The sequence below is a fragment of the Pelophylax lessonae genome (assembly GCF_965119305.1).
Source record: "Pelophylax lessonae genome assembly, chromosome: 3".
In the NCBI taxonomy this organism is placed as follows: domain Eukaryota; kingdom Metazoa; phylum Chordata; class Amphibia; order Anura; family Ranidae; genus Pelophylax; species Pelophylax lessonae.
The window spans coordinates 164136055-164150398 of NC_138770.1; the positions used below are offsets into that span (position 1 = coordinate 164136055).

General features: G+C 42.0%; 2 protein-coding genes across 2 annotated transcripts in view; one reads left to right on the plus strand and one right to left on the minus strand.

The window, feature by feature from the left end:
• SH3YL1 (SH3 and SYLF domain containing 1) overlaps nt 1-14344 on the plus strand; it is a 269051-nt gene that overhangs the window by 112977 nt on the left and 141730 nt on the right. Inside the window, exon 5 of the mRNA XM_082251297.1 lies at nt 13989-14101. Within this exon, the coding sequence (XP_082107423.1) occupies nt 13989-14101 (113 nt within the window). The remainder of the gene's footprint in view (nt 1-13988; nt 14102-14344) is intronic.
• Nucleotides 11138-11484, minus strand: LOC309550914 (DNA-directed RNA polymerases I, II, and III subunit RPABC5). The gene has a single exon (XM_082251302.1). The coding sequence runs from the start codon at nt 11441-11443 to the stop codon at nt 11240-11242; it is 204 nt and encodes a 67-aa protein (XP_082107428.1). The 5' UTR covers nt 11444-11484; the 3' UTR covers nt 11138-11239.

Here is a 14344-nt window from a genome sequence, read left to right on the forward strand (position 1 = left end):
TGCTTATCCTCTGCATTGTGTAAAAAGGCTGTTTGATCCAGTCTTCTCTGATCCTCCCCTTATTCCACAGTCCCCAAACCATCTCATGACAGAACAGAACACATGCTCAGTTTGGAGTGTAGTGCTAGAGAGTTTATTTTTATTTTTTATGGAAGTTTGAATGTAATCAGCACAGGGCCAATCAGAACTGTCCAGCAGACAGAGGGTCTGGAGTCCTGACAATCCTAGGACATAGGTCACAGTCATAGGTCAATCTGGGGAGAATGAAAACTCCTCTTACAAGCTTTAACCAGACACTGAAGTCACAAGATTGCTCTAACTGCTGATGAAAAAAGGTATTTAGCAGTTTATATTTACTAAAACTATTGCATTTCCATGTTCTGTGTACTGTGGGAGACCAGATATAGTGAATGCAGGGTCCTGGGTTTAGTAACACCTTAACTTAGAAGATACTGATGATGAACATCAACCTGATAGGCTTAGGGGTCCTGCACATCTTCTCAGCACAGGGAACTTGTTCAACAGAAGGTTTTCTCCAGGTGATTGGTTGGCCTTACATTGCTGGGACCTCTCGACCCCAGGTCTAGAGTTGTGTTACATTGTTTTTCTTGTTCCAAACATGTATGTATTTCCTATGCTCTTCAATTCCAGCTAATGACCATAATGTGGTATTTTACTACTGCCCATAATGGAGGAACATTCATATAGAAGAAAAAATAGCCTAAAGGACATTTGTTTTCGTCAAATTCACACAGAACAAATGTGTATGTAGATTAACTGGAGGAATGGCTATGCAAAATGTTTATACATAAACCCCTAAGACATGTGACCCCTAAGACATGTGACATGTTCAAGTCAAGTTTCAATTACAATATATTATAAATATATATTTTTTTTTTTTTTTTTAACAAACGCTTTTTAATAAACCTTATTATTCTCAAAGATGACCAGTCAGCATGAGCATGTGTAAGAAAAGAAAGGAGAAAAGCTTGACAAATTAAATCTAGTGTAGTCATCTTATCTAAGAACTGGTAAGCTGAAATATATAACATACAGTATTGTTTTTTGGGTTTAGATAGACTCTTTAATGTAATCTGTTATGTATGAATGAGGATCACAGAGTCACGAAGCTGACTGAAAAGAACAGTCTGTGAAAAGATTAAATGTACATACTGTAAAAAGTAATGCTTTTTTCCCCCTCTGCATTTAAAGGGCACAGGTGGATAAAAAAATAGGGTGGTTGTCTTTGCTGACTTTATTTTTAAATATTTTATTTATAGGTATTTTTTATTCTGACCTGAAACAAGTATGCAGCATGTAAAAACTAAAACGTTTGAACTTCTTTCTGCATGCTTGTTCTAGGAAAGTGATCAACTAATGAGAATAGCCAGGATCAAGATGACAGCCTCCTAGCCTGCACATTTAACCACTTCAGTACTGGGTACTTTTACCTCCTTCCTGCCCAGGTCAATTTTCAGCTTTCATCACTGTCACATTTTGGATGACATTTGCGTGGTCATGCAACGCTATACCCAAATGGATTTTTATCATTCTGTTCCACACAAATAGAGCTTTCTTTTGGTGGTATTTAAAAAAAAACGAAAAAAGACCAGATAGTTTAAAAAAAAAAAAAAAAAAAAAAAATTTCTCCATCACTGATGTGCGCTGATGAGGCGGCACTGAAGGGCACTGTTTAGGTAGCATTAAAAAGGAGGAGGAGAGAGACCCAGGAGAGCCATTGCTGCCAAGCACATCGCTGGCTCGATATGGGGCTTAGGTAAGTATCGGGGGGCCTGAGGGGGGAGCTGCACCCAGAAGGTTTTTTTATCTTAATGCATAGAATGAATTAAAGTAAAAAACCTTTTGCCTTTAAAACCACTTTAAAGGATAAGTGCAATTATTATTTTTGTCCCCTTTAACTGCCCTAGCCTAACCCACCCTCTATATAGCACAAGGCTGCATGGGACTGGGAGCTTTTAACGCTGGAAATAATTATTCAGTATATCTAGAGTGACTTTTTTGCATTGTTAAATTAATTAGGACACCAAGGGGAATTTCTCAGCGAATGCCTTAGCATTCGCACAGCTGTCACAAATAATCCCTGTAATGTGTCTAACATGTATTTCCTATGATCATCCGCTCTGTCTAGTGGTCATAATGTGGTATATTCCTGTTTGTGGTATTTCAAATACTGCATCATAGTACCTTGATGGAGCTGACAGTCATAGGAAATACACATATTAACACATTATTTGCGATATCTGTGCAAATTGTGAGGCATTTCTATGAAGATATTATTTTTAAAAAATAGACCCTGTGAGGGGCCGCTTGGCTCCTCTCTTGGGCGCTTCCACCGTATACAGCTTCCTCCAGTCTGGGACCAGGTATTATAACTGAATATTGCACCCAAGGACTGGATGACACTAGCTTAGGTGCTAACTGGAACTCACTTTATTGTAAACTCACACAGACTATATATACCACACAAAATCAGGTAAGAGCTTGATCACGTTAATGCAAAAAGTAAGGTAAGTAACATAGCTAAGGAACAGCCAACATACACACTAATCTAATTAAATAGTAAGCTAACTAGTCACTTAGACAAGCCTAGGCAACTCAGTGCCCATCCAGACCGTTCGGCACCAGTTTCCCGGTAAGAAGACCTAGGGCTGTCCAAATCTCTAAAGGATTAGCAGACAGACAGAAACAAGAGGTGACTCAATTAACAATGGGAATTCACACCTAGCAGGCACACATTGGGGAAATGATACGGTGGGAGAAAGACTCCTTAGTAAACAGCTTATAGCAGGAGACCCCAGAATCAGGTTGTTTTGAGCTGATTATATTATTATCTGCTATGAGTCTCGCAGTCTAGGAGGGGATGAAGCAATCATTGCTGATTTGGGCAAAAAGGCCCCAAATCTGTATTCAGTTTCTAGGTTCCCAGAGTCTATGTGTGTGAGAGACATGAACCCATATCCGAAGCAAGACTACTCCAAGGGTCCCCCTGGCACACACCCCCCAAGAATAAAGCCCCCTCAAAAGCTAGGGCCCATAGTCAGTAGGCAAGAGGCTACCCTGCAGTCCCCTCCAAAAGCCCCTGTCTCAGTTGGGTCTGTCACAGACCCCTTAAGCAATTTGTTTTTTTTAACTGACTCTTGCCAATAAGCCTGAAATAGAATTAAACAAGAATATGTACTCCACTCTGGTATAATATTTCATCCCTATTATTTTAGAGACATATGTGTGTTATCAAGTTGTATTTTCTCCTTGTCAGAACTCTGATAGTCCAGCATGTGGCTGTAACATCTCTATGGAAGCAAATTTTTCTCTTTCTGAACTCCGGGCACATTAATGATGCTTTCTCCAGGCTACTAGGGCAGGCTAAACAATCTGTTGACAAAGACTTTTGAGTTTTCCTTCTCATAACCCTGACAGTACCTTTTTATATGAGTTTTCAAGTGTCTGTTATCCACACTGAGTTCATGTAGAAGATGAGACAGCCTTACAGCTTGACCTTTTTGCTCTGGTGAGAAAAGAGTACACGTAACGACATGCCATCAAGTATTCCATGATAATTAAGGCTTTATAATAACCATTTAAGTGATTTTGATTATCAAAAAATAAAAACTATTGGTGACTGCTTCTTTTTAAAGTTCTACGAGTAAAAACAGCAGGTAGGTAGAATCTGTTGACAGGTTCACTTTACTGTATTAATAGTTCTTTCATCACATCTATATTAACTATGACCCCTAAATATAAGCATATCCAAGCTTGTTTTCAATCCACAGAGAACATAATGTGCATACCAAATATTATATGTTATTCAAAACCGATCATGTATCCAAAGATAACACAGAAATGAATTGTATATGTTTAGTTAGCTGTCTCTTTTTGACAATATAAATTAATTCAGGGAGTGTTATGTGTGGATATTCAGGGTGAATTATCCAATGCTCTCAGAAGATTGATAACATACTACTTGGATGGGTGGCCAGAAACCAGTGAAGATTTCCCTTTTGAAATTGTGTGTATTTAAGTTTTTCATTGAGTGTCTACTGAGAATTTCAGTTCACTACTGGAATTACTAGATGTGCGTATAAAGTAATATCCATGAAATAAAACCTGGCTTCTGGATAGTACTAGATTGGATCTGCAGAGCAGCCCTTGCATATACTGTAAGACACAGACCACATTACCACACCCTTCTAAGTCCACTAAAACTATTATATCTATATAGCACCAGTTCTGCCAGCTTAGAGCACTGATGGCAAAGTATTCCTGTAAGCACCTATCACTTTGCAGTTTGCTTATATGATTAAAATGTAAGAGATGAGTCCTTCTAATTGCTGCCTTTGGTATACTTAGTAGCTATGACTTTAAGTAACCTTGTATATTTCTTTCACCTCCACAATTTTCAGGGAGTGTCGGCGGCTTTCTTAGCCTTCATCCTCTTCTCCCGAGCCCTAAAGCCACCAACCTCTGACCATTGACTGTAAAGCCTGCAATACTGAAATGACAGCAGTGAATAAGCAGAGATTTATCAGTAGAAATCATTGCTGTTGCTGGCAGTGTTCAGGCCCATTCCCATACACAGCTTTGGGCAGTCTGTAATGACAACCAGTGACAATAGCAAGTGAACAGACTGTGTTTCTTGCGGGAGTGACAGAACAGGAAATGAGAAAATACATTTTAAAGTGAAGAAAATCCAATCTTAGACTGTTGTCACCAGAACTTGTATCTTCATTGGAATATATACAGTTGTCCAATCTGGTGACAACACAGCATTTAAAATTTTCCCTCACTTTGAGTCTCCAAAGACAGTGGTCCAAAGGATAAATAGAGAAGGTGAATTTCCTCAGTGGGACACAGACCGCATTAAAAGCATGGACTCCAGAACAACATACTCAAAGAGCCACTAGAACTTTTAGACCTGCTTCTATAGTCAGATGAATGAAAACATTAAACAAGCTCAATAGCTCTGCCAAGTTTTCTTCCAAACAGCAAAACTTCCCTTGATGGGCATTCCGCACTAGCTGAAACCATAGAAAGAGAGAAGAAGCACCAGAGCAAAAACCAGGTGAAAGAGTAAAAAATAATTTTAAATATTGGTAATAAAATAAATCATATAAAAGCAGCCAAGGCATTTTTGGAGCAATTCCACTCCCCCTTCATTAGGGCTTAACGCAGGATAACATTTGGATGGACCCAGATGAGTGACTTCGTGGATCCATATTAGAATCAGTATTGAACTCTCCTCATGGAGTAACAAATTGTCAGTAGCTGCTGAGCACAATTTAAAAAAAAAACAAAAAACAAAAGCACAACTCCTCACAAAACATATATATTTTTTTAGTATTTGGCAGAGTAGGGAAGCCATAGAATACCTAGCACATTTTTATTACAATCTATGACCCTATCTATGAATGGGGAGATTTCTCCTCACTTTAGACAGAAATAAATAGAAAATCTCTGAAATGGGGACACAGACTGCAATACGATACATATTTTCAGTAAAAGAAGGGTTAGAACCTAGACCACATGCACAAAATCATGTAGATATACGTGATTTTACACTGCCAAGTTGCCCTGCCGCAAAATTTCTGCTTGGGGCGGTCGGCAACTAGTTAAAGGAGTTGTAAAGGCCAAAGGTTTTTTATCTTAATGCATTCTTTGCATTAAGATAAAAAACCTGTGTGTAGCAGCCTTCCCAGCACCCCTTAATACTTACCTGAGGTCCCCTGTGGGGGCACTCGGCAGTAGGAAGGGGCCAGGAGCAGCAAAAAGGGACCTGAGAAGAGGAAGATCGGGCTGCTCTGTGCAAAACCAACTGCACAGAGGAGGTAAGTCTAAAATGTTTGTTATATTTAAAAAAAAACAAAAAAAAAACGGAGACTTACAATCACTTTTAAGTCATGCATGATGCATTACCCTGGGTTTGTTTGGGGCCATACATCCACATGAATGTTACATTGGGAACAGCAGCTGTGTCCGTGTAGCCACTGTGTCCTCATTGACAGCAGTGGGACTGCCTGCATGGGAACTCACAGAACACCTGTGCATCCTTGTGCAAGTAAACACAATCCTCACTTTGGGCACGGAATTATACGCCCCGTGTGAACAAGACCTTAGGAAAAAGCTTACCATATATGTAACCACAGTAGAAGTTGTATAAAATTTGACTTGTTGCTCACCTTTTGAGAAAAGTAGTGAGCCAGTCATTCAAGAAGAAAATGTTAAGTCTAGAGGAGTTTGGCAAATAAATGTCCCAGATTGCTATTAAGCCTGGAAGCAACTGTTCAGGACTGCTAATTGAAACAATTGTAGTTTATAAATTTAATTTCACTTACAAAATATATTTTATACTGTATGTATGTTTTGTTATAATATTAGCAAAAGTGGACTTTGCAGTAATGTGTATGTAAACCCTAACAATTAACTTTTCTTATTTGCCCTTTTTGGTCTGTTAAATATACCATTATAAACATTTTGTTATATCTGTGTAAAAAGCGCAATTTAAAAAAATTCAAACACTTCTTGTATGCTCTGCTTGTGCTATCAGCCCAGGCCAAGTTCTATCTGTGTACTACAGAACACATTCACAAATGAGGAGAGAGGAGTGTTCTGTGGTCCTGAAACACTTCCTGTCCTATGGTGACAATCCTACTCCTCTGTAGATATAGTGCAGTGTGTAACTATTGTCAACATAGGACAGAAAATATATTAATAATTACTAAGTACTTATTTTTCTTCTTTTTTTTTTTTTTATTGAATGCTTTTCTTGATGTTTATTTGTTAGAAAGTAAAATTCAAAAATAAAAACTGAATTAAAAAAGAAATAATAATTTAATTAGTAGGTCGAAAAATAAACCCAAGAAACTTCACTTAAGGACTGGTAAGCTGCAATGGGTTTACATATACCTTTATGCCAGATTCATATTCTTGCAGTGCATAACTGCACACACTTTAAAATGCATAGAAGTAAGCCCATTTTTTTTTTATTGGCTGCCAGCACATTGCAATGCAGGTTTGAAAAGACTTCCACTTTTTTTTTTTTTCTTTCAATGTATCAAAGCTGTCAATTGAGCCTAAAATGTGATTTGAAGCAGTTTTTATCAAGTTTATTGAACAAGAACCAGAAAGAGCCAAAGCCTCCATTATCAGTGATAGTCACTTATCTACATGACACTTGATGTTATGTCCTTAGAACTCACTTTCATAAATGATTCTGCCAATCATATCCTATCATGTTAATCTTGGAACAAATCAGTTGCACCCAGTATTGTTTGCTAAATAATGCGCTATGACATTAGTCATTAGCTTGCTAAAAATGCTATTTTTCTATCGTTGACTGACGCAGCTCCTTATCTTCATGACCCATAGGGTTATGCTCCTCCTTCTAGGAATAGGCACTAGACAAGAAAAAAACTTAACCACGCCTAAGGGGGCTGTCCCTACAGGTATAACTCCTCAGACTCTGTTATAATCAAACAGTTTATTCTGCCTGGTGTTAGGAATAGGACCTAGCTCCCTGCTGGCACTTCAGTCTTAGCTGTAACAGGGAAAGTTTGTGATTTTTTTATTTTTTAACTAGTTAGTTTCTGAGGACCAAGATCCAGAGGAACTTCAAGCAACAGCTTGGACCCCTAACTGACATTTTTTGGGGACCAGTGACATTAATACAGTAATCAGTGCTAAATATGCACTGTTACTGTATGAATAAAACTGGCAGGGAAGGGGTTAACACTGGGGGTGATCAAGGGGTTAATAGATGCCTAACTGTTCTTACTCTCTGTGGGGGGGGGGGGGTGTAGGGGTCTGTGACAGGCACAGAGAGATCCGGGTTTCAGCTTAGCTGAAACTCGTGATCTCTCTGCCTGTGTGACAGAAGACCCGCCTGCTTTGTTTACAGAAGCAGGCGGGTCTTCTGTCAGTTTCTCTGATGATTGCGGGAGGCCGGCAGCGATAGCCGCCGCTCCTCCCACGGCCCGCCTCCCGCCGTGTCTAAACACAGCGGGAGCGCGGCTCCGGCGGCGAGCACACGCTGCCTAGACTGCGTGCACATAAATCAAGTAGATATATACGTGATTTTGCGCTGCCAAGCTGCCCTGCTGCAGAATATCTGCTTGGGGCGGTCGGCAACTAGTTAAAGGAGTTGTAAAGGCCGAAGGTTTTTTATCTTAATGCATTCTTTGCATTAAGATAAAAAACCTTCTGTGTGTAGCAGCCTCCCCAGCACCCCTTAATACTTACCTGAGGTCCAACTCTGTCCAGCTGGCTGCAGTTTCGCACTGGATAATCTAGATCCTTAAGGTCTCCCAGCCTGGCCAGCAAACATGAGCAGGTTATAGTCCAGAACTAGGCCTCGCCACGACAGTGCCCTAATGGATGGGGATGAGCGTATGAGTGGACAGTCTTGCTGGGATGCATTGACCTAGAACGCCCTGAGTCGCAGCTTCCCCTTGGCTGACAGCACCCCCATCCCGGGTGGGAGGTGATCTGTTTCAGAGTGGGCCCCTCCCTGGAATGGTCGGACCTCAGGGGCTCCCTTGGTTTCCTGGCACCCGGAGGGCTAATCTGGTGTACCCCTTGGCATTCCCCTACCCCTTGCAGGTTTTACCTTGGGGGGGGGGGTGGTGGTAATAATGCAGCGGTTATGGTGCTTACTTGAGGGGGGTGGATTGTCCTGGGTGGGTCCCTGGCTAGGGACCTTTTAGATTCAGATTGTTCTGGGACCCTTTTGGGGGGTCCTGGAGACCGCATGGCAGGCCATGGGGGCCGCCATTTTGCTGTGGTTCATAATCTCTATGTTCCCATTAGTTTGCATGGGCAGACATTTTCTATACTTCCCCATTGAGAATGTATGAGCAGCCATTTTCTTGAGGTCCGTGGGATGGACAGGCATGTGGCATGGCTTGTAATGACAGAGGCAGAGCTTCTTCCTCTTCCTGTGCAGACAGTGCTAGTTTTGTTTTTACACTGGTCAGACTGGATGCTTCTCTGTGGTCTGGTAACGTTTCTGGGTTTCCCTGTGGGTTTGTTCCTTTCTGCTTTGCTATTATTACATAATAATCAGGGACATGACACAAAAGACCTCCTGGAAGCGACTGCGGGACCCTCCTGTTCACAGTCGCAGCCAGAAACTGGTTGTTTTCTTTGCAAGGCCTGATGTCAAAAGTGGATTTTGTAATTTCTGGTGCTTACAGCTGAAAATGCCCTCCGCCCTCACCTCCATCGGCAGGGTCTTTGAACTCTGAGACAGATATGGTTGCTGCGGATGCAGACCACCTTGAGGAGTCGGTGTCTTCACATTCTGACGGTGAAGAGGACCTGTCCTCCTCAGCCGCAGCGCGGAAACACGCATTGGTAGAATCCCTGATAGTTTCTGTGCGGGAATCCTAAAAATTGGCTGATGAACCTACAGCGTCAAACATGCAGGTGTCTTTTGGCTCCCGCAAATCCCGTAAATCAGGCAAGGTGTTACCTTGTCCAGAATTGTTTCATACTATTTTGGATGAACAATAGCGACGCATTAAGCACATGCTGGTGGTGCCTAAGCATTTTGCATGCCGTTATCCTTTTGCAGAGGCGGTGTCCAATAGGTGGACTGTACCACCGAAAGTGGATTCTCCGGTGGCCAGGTTGAATAAAGTGACTCTGGTACCAATGGGAGAGTCTCCAACCTTTCTGGATCCCGTGGATAGATGGGTGGAATCCTTGTCCCGCCATTTACATGGTGTAGGTCACATGTTAAAAGCTACCTTTGTTAATGTTGACGTCAACAGTTTGGGATTGCTATTAGGTGCATGGTATGGCTAAAACGCTTTTGCATGCGAGCCTTGGGTCTGATTGTATCGACCTTCGAGGCGGTTCCGTTTGCTCAGTTCCATACAAGGCCTTTGCAAAGGGAGATTCTTGTAAAATGAGAGTGATAATGTGATTCTGTTGAGCCACAACCCAATTTACTCTGTTGTAGTGGATTCAATTTCCAGCACTGTGCCAGGGTAAGTCCTTCCTTTCGTTGTTTTGGACGGTGGTAACCATGGATGCCAGTCTGTCGGGCTGGGTCGGGGTGCTGGTGAAGCTCTGTGCCCAGGGTACCTTGACGATGGAAGAGTCAAAACTTCCGATAAATGTTTTGGAGCTCCAATTGATTGGATGACTCGTCTGCAAGATTGTCCGGTTCGGATTCAATCAGACAACGCCACGGCTGTGGCTTACATCAATCACTAGGGGGGCACCACGAGTGTCTTGGCGGCTAATGAGGTGGCCGAGATTCTGGCCTAGGTGGAAAGCTTTGTTCCAGCCCTCTCTTCTGTACACATTCCAGGTGTGGAAAACTGGCAGGCGGATTACCTTGGTCGTCAGGTGTTGGATCAAGGGGAGTGGTCCCTACACCCGGAGGTGTTCCGCCTCCTGTGTGTCTGGTGGGGGACTCCCGAGGTTGATCTGTTTGCCTCTCGCCTCAACAAAAAGGTGCAGAGATTCGTAGCCAGGTCTCGAGATCCTCTGGCTGACACCACAGACACACTGGTGGCTCCTTGGGGTCGGTATCGGCTGATTTATGCATTTCCTCCATTGAAACTCCTGCCGAGGCTTCTGCGCAGAATAGAGGTGGAAAACATTCCAGTCATTCTGGTGGCTCCAGACTGGCCTCACCGGTATTGGTACGCAGACCCGATAAGACTGATCGGAGATACCCATTGGACATTTCCTCTCAGGGAAGATCTGCTGTCTCAAGGTCCGATCTTCCATCCTGCTTACAGTCGCTGGCTTTAAGGGCATGGCTGTTGGAAGTCAGGTGTTGAGGGATAGGGGTCTTTCTGACTCTGTGATTCCTACACTCTTGAAGGCTAGGAAGTCAACTTCCAGGAAGATCTACCATCGTACGTGGAAATTGTACATTTCATAGTGTGAATCGCTGAAGCTGCACCCTCGCTTGTTTTCGATTGCTAGGGTTTTGGCCTTTTTGCAGAAAGGGGTTGAACAGCGGTTGGCTCTGGGTACTATCAAAGGCCAAGCTTTGGCTATAAATTTTCTTTTTTTTTTTTTTTTTATAGCAAAACTTTGTCTTTATTAGTTAAAAAAAAAAAAGAAGTTGGTATCGTGTATACAGTTTGTTGTACATTTTCCAACCTTCTCATATATGAACTGTGCTTGTAAGTGTGGTCAGCGTAAAGATATCCCATAGCTTGAGATTTCTTCTAATCATGGAATGTACATCCAAGAAGTGGTCCCCTCATTTTTCCAGTGGAGCATAATTTAAAAGCTTTTCTATCAGGTCCACATGAGCGAGAAGCATTCGGCGACAGCAGTACCTCTTTAAGCCTAAGGCATCCAGTGCATCTCCTTCAGTGTATTCCGCCTGCAGTAGTCCAAGATAAGCCTCCCACTTATTTCCAACAATCTTTCCACATGTGAAGCATCTGACTGGGATAATCATTTTGCAGAAGTCCTCTCTCCGGTGACTCCGGTCCCAGCTGTGGCTATATATTTTCAACGCCCGTGAGCCACGCATGTCCTAATCCGGACTTTTAGCCAGGGAGTGCGCCATATTGCTCTTCCGAGGCGATCCCCATTACATCCGTGGGATCTAAATCTGGTGTTATCTGTTCTTCAAAAGCCTCCTTTTGAAAAAAAAATTGGGACATTTTGCTGCCTTCTTTGTCTCAGAAGGTTGCCTTCTTGGTGGCGAACACTTCTGCACGCAGGGTATCTGAATTGGCGGCATTGTCTTGCCACTCACCTTATCTGGTGGTACTTCGACCAAATCAGTCGTTCCTTCCTAAGTTTTTGATTTTCATCTGAATGAAGACATTGTGTTGCCCTAAACCTCAGCAGCCTAAGGAGTATGCCTTGCATTCTTTGGATGTGGTTCGGGCGATCAGAGTTTTTTTTAGAGACCACTGAGTCCTTTAAAAAATCACACGCTCTTTTTGTCCTTACTGATGGACCTCGTAAGGGATTGGCTGCATCTGCTGTGACCATTTCCAGATGGATTAGGCAGACGGTGGTACAGGCCTATTCACTGAGGGGTCAGGATCCTCCTTTCCCAGTGAAGGCTCATTCTACGAGAGCGCTGAGTGCCTCTTGGGCTTTTCACTATCAGGCGTCGGTGCTACAAGTTTGCAAGGCGGCAACTTGGTCGTCTGCGCATACGGTCAGAAAATTCTACAGGGTAGATGTGTTGGCATCCGCGGATGCTTCTTTTGGCAACAAGGTTTTGCAATCTTCAGTGTAAAAGAGTTTCTCGTTGAGGGTTCAATTATTCCGGGTGAGCTCCAGTTGTTCCTGGTTGAGCTCCATGTTGCCTGGTTGGCTAAGTTTAGCCATTGGGGACTTACATTTTGTTTCTGCGTTGTTTTCCACTTTTGATGATTATACTGCTTTAGGACATCCCTATGAGTCATGAAGATAAGGAGTTGCGTCTGTCATTGAACGATGGAGAAAACGGGACTTTTTTTAAAGAACTTACTATGGAATCCTTTTACAATAAAAACCAAAAAGTGCAGCGCTGAAATCAGTATACAATTATATAGCTGAAAAGCTCATATAAAGAAAAACAAAAAAGGAGAGGGGATAATGTCCAAATGAATAGTCCCAATATTAAGTGCAGAAATGTGAATCCACGTGCAAAATAACTTTCTTCCAGTGACACCAGGGAAAAGTGTAGGAAGGGGACACCCTTGTGCTCAGGTATAACAAGCAGCTTACCGAAATTCCGTGGCTGCTCAATTTAATGAGACAGCCTCTCCCAGCTAGTAGTAAACCAGTAGGTCAACCGATATCAAGCTCAGGTGCTTCGAAAGACTCCAAAAGCCGAAAGCCGTTTCCGGTGTGTTGTTAAACCGATCACATTAATATGTGGCACACTTGGAACTTCTCATATACTCCATTGAACGTAAAGCCATATGTAGAAAGAAACAGAGGCCCATAGCGTAATCCCGTAAACCAATAGGTAAATTTATTAAAAAAACTACTTACAATTTAAAAGACAAAAACAGGCATGTAGTATGTGCCGGTCATGGATCTAACCGCGGCGTCCCGCAAGTCTCCAGATCAGCATATGGATAAACAGCCGGCTTCGTTGGGGGGCGTGTGGACGTTTATGTCTGGGATCGCCTTTTCTCTGAAGTTCGACAGACGTAGCACCTGCCCCTCTACTTCTGAGGTATGGGTTTTTGTGTCTTCTAAACACTGCTTGCAACTAAACTGTTTGATGATAGCAGAGTCTGAGGGGTTAGGCCTGCAGGGGCAGCCCCCATAGGGGTAGTTAAGTTTGCCAATGCCTATTCCTAGAAGGAGGAGCATAACCCTATGAGTCATGAAGATAAGGAGCTGCGTCTGTCGAACTTCAGGGAAAAGGATTTTACAGTAAGTCCTTACAAAAATCCAGTTTTTCAGTTGTGGTTATTAGTGGCCTGTTATGATCTGAATTTTCTGATATACCATCCCTTTCTCGCACTGTTTTGTGGGCATGTTGCCATAGCTCATACTGACACAGACCGAAAAAAAAAGAGATTGCTGAATACAGCTCTTTTCCATGCAGATATCTAATTGACATCTGCCATATACGAGGTCACCGTTTTTCTGCATTGGTATTGACTCAGAGGTACACCCCAAACTGGGACCAAAGATCAAGCGACTCCGTCATGCATTCAGTTAATTGTACTATGACTGGCTGATGGTTTGATTGGCCATCCACCTTCTCATAAATGTCACAGTCAGTGTGGTTATTCGCTAAAAAATAATCCTGTTTCTGAGTGTTACTGATTATTTAATCAAATCAAAATATTAACATATTTAATTAAACAAATATTAGGCGGTATTCATTGTCACACTTCCACCTTGTACCGAACTTGTACCTTGTCAGCAAATACTTGTCATTGGTTTGGATTTGTCTGTGTGATTAAACTAAAAAAGCCACTGATTTATGGAGATCATTTTTTTATGAGTAATTGTTTTTTTATGTGTCTTTACAATAACAGGTGTCTGATTTAGTTATCATCCTTAATCACAAAAGAGCAGTGGAAGCTTTTGCCAAAGGTGGCAACCTCACCCTCGGAGGGAATTTCACAGTGGCCATAGGACCTTTAGGAAGGTAAAGAGGATAAATTACAAAATAAAAGACTGAGACTTATTTTTGGTTTAAAAAGAGCTTTGATTAGCTTATATTTTCAGATATTCTAAAATAAAGTAACGGTTGTTTCTGAAGGATCCAATAGCCATGTAAATCTCTTTTGGTGAACGTTTGTTATTTTGCAGATTGTTTTGTCTTTTTTATTAAAAAAAAAAAATGGTTTTATAATATGGAAATTTGCCAGCTGAAACCCTTTCAGATGAC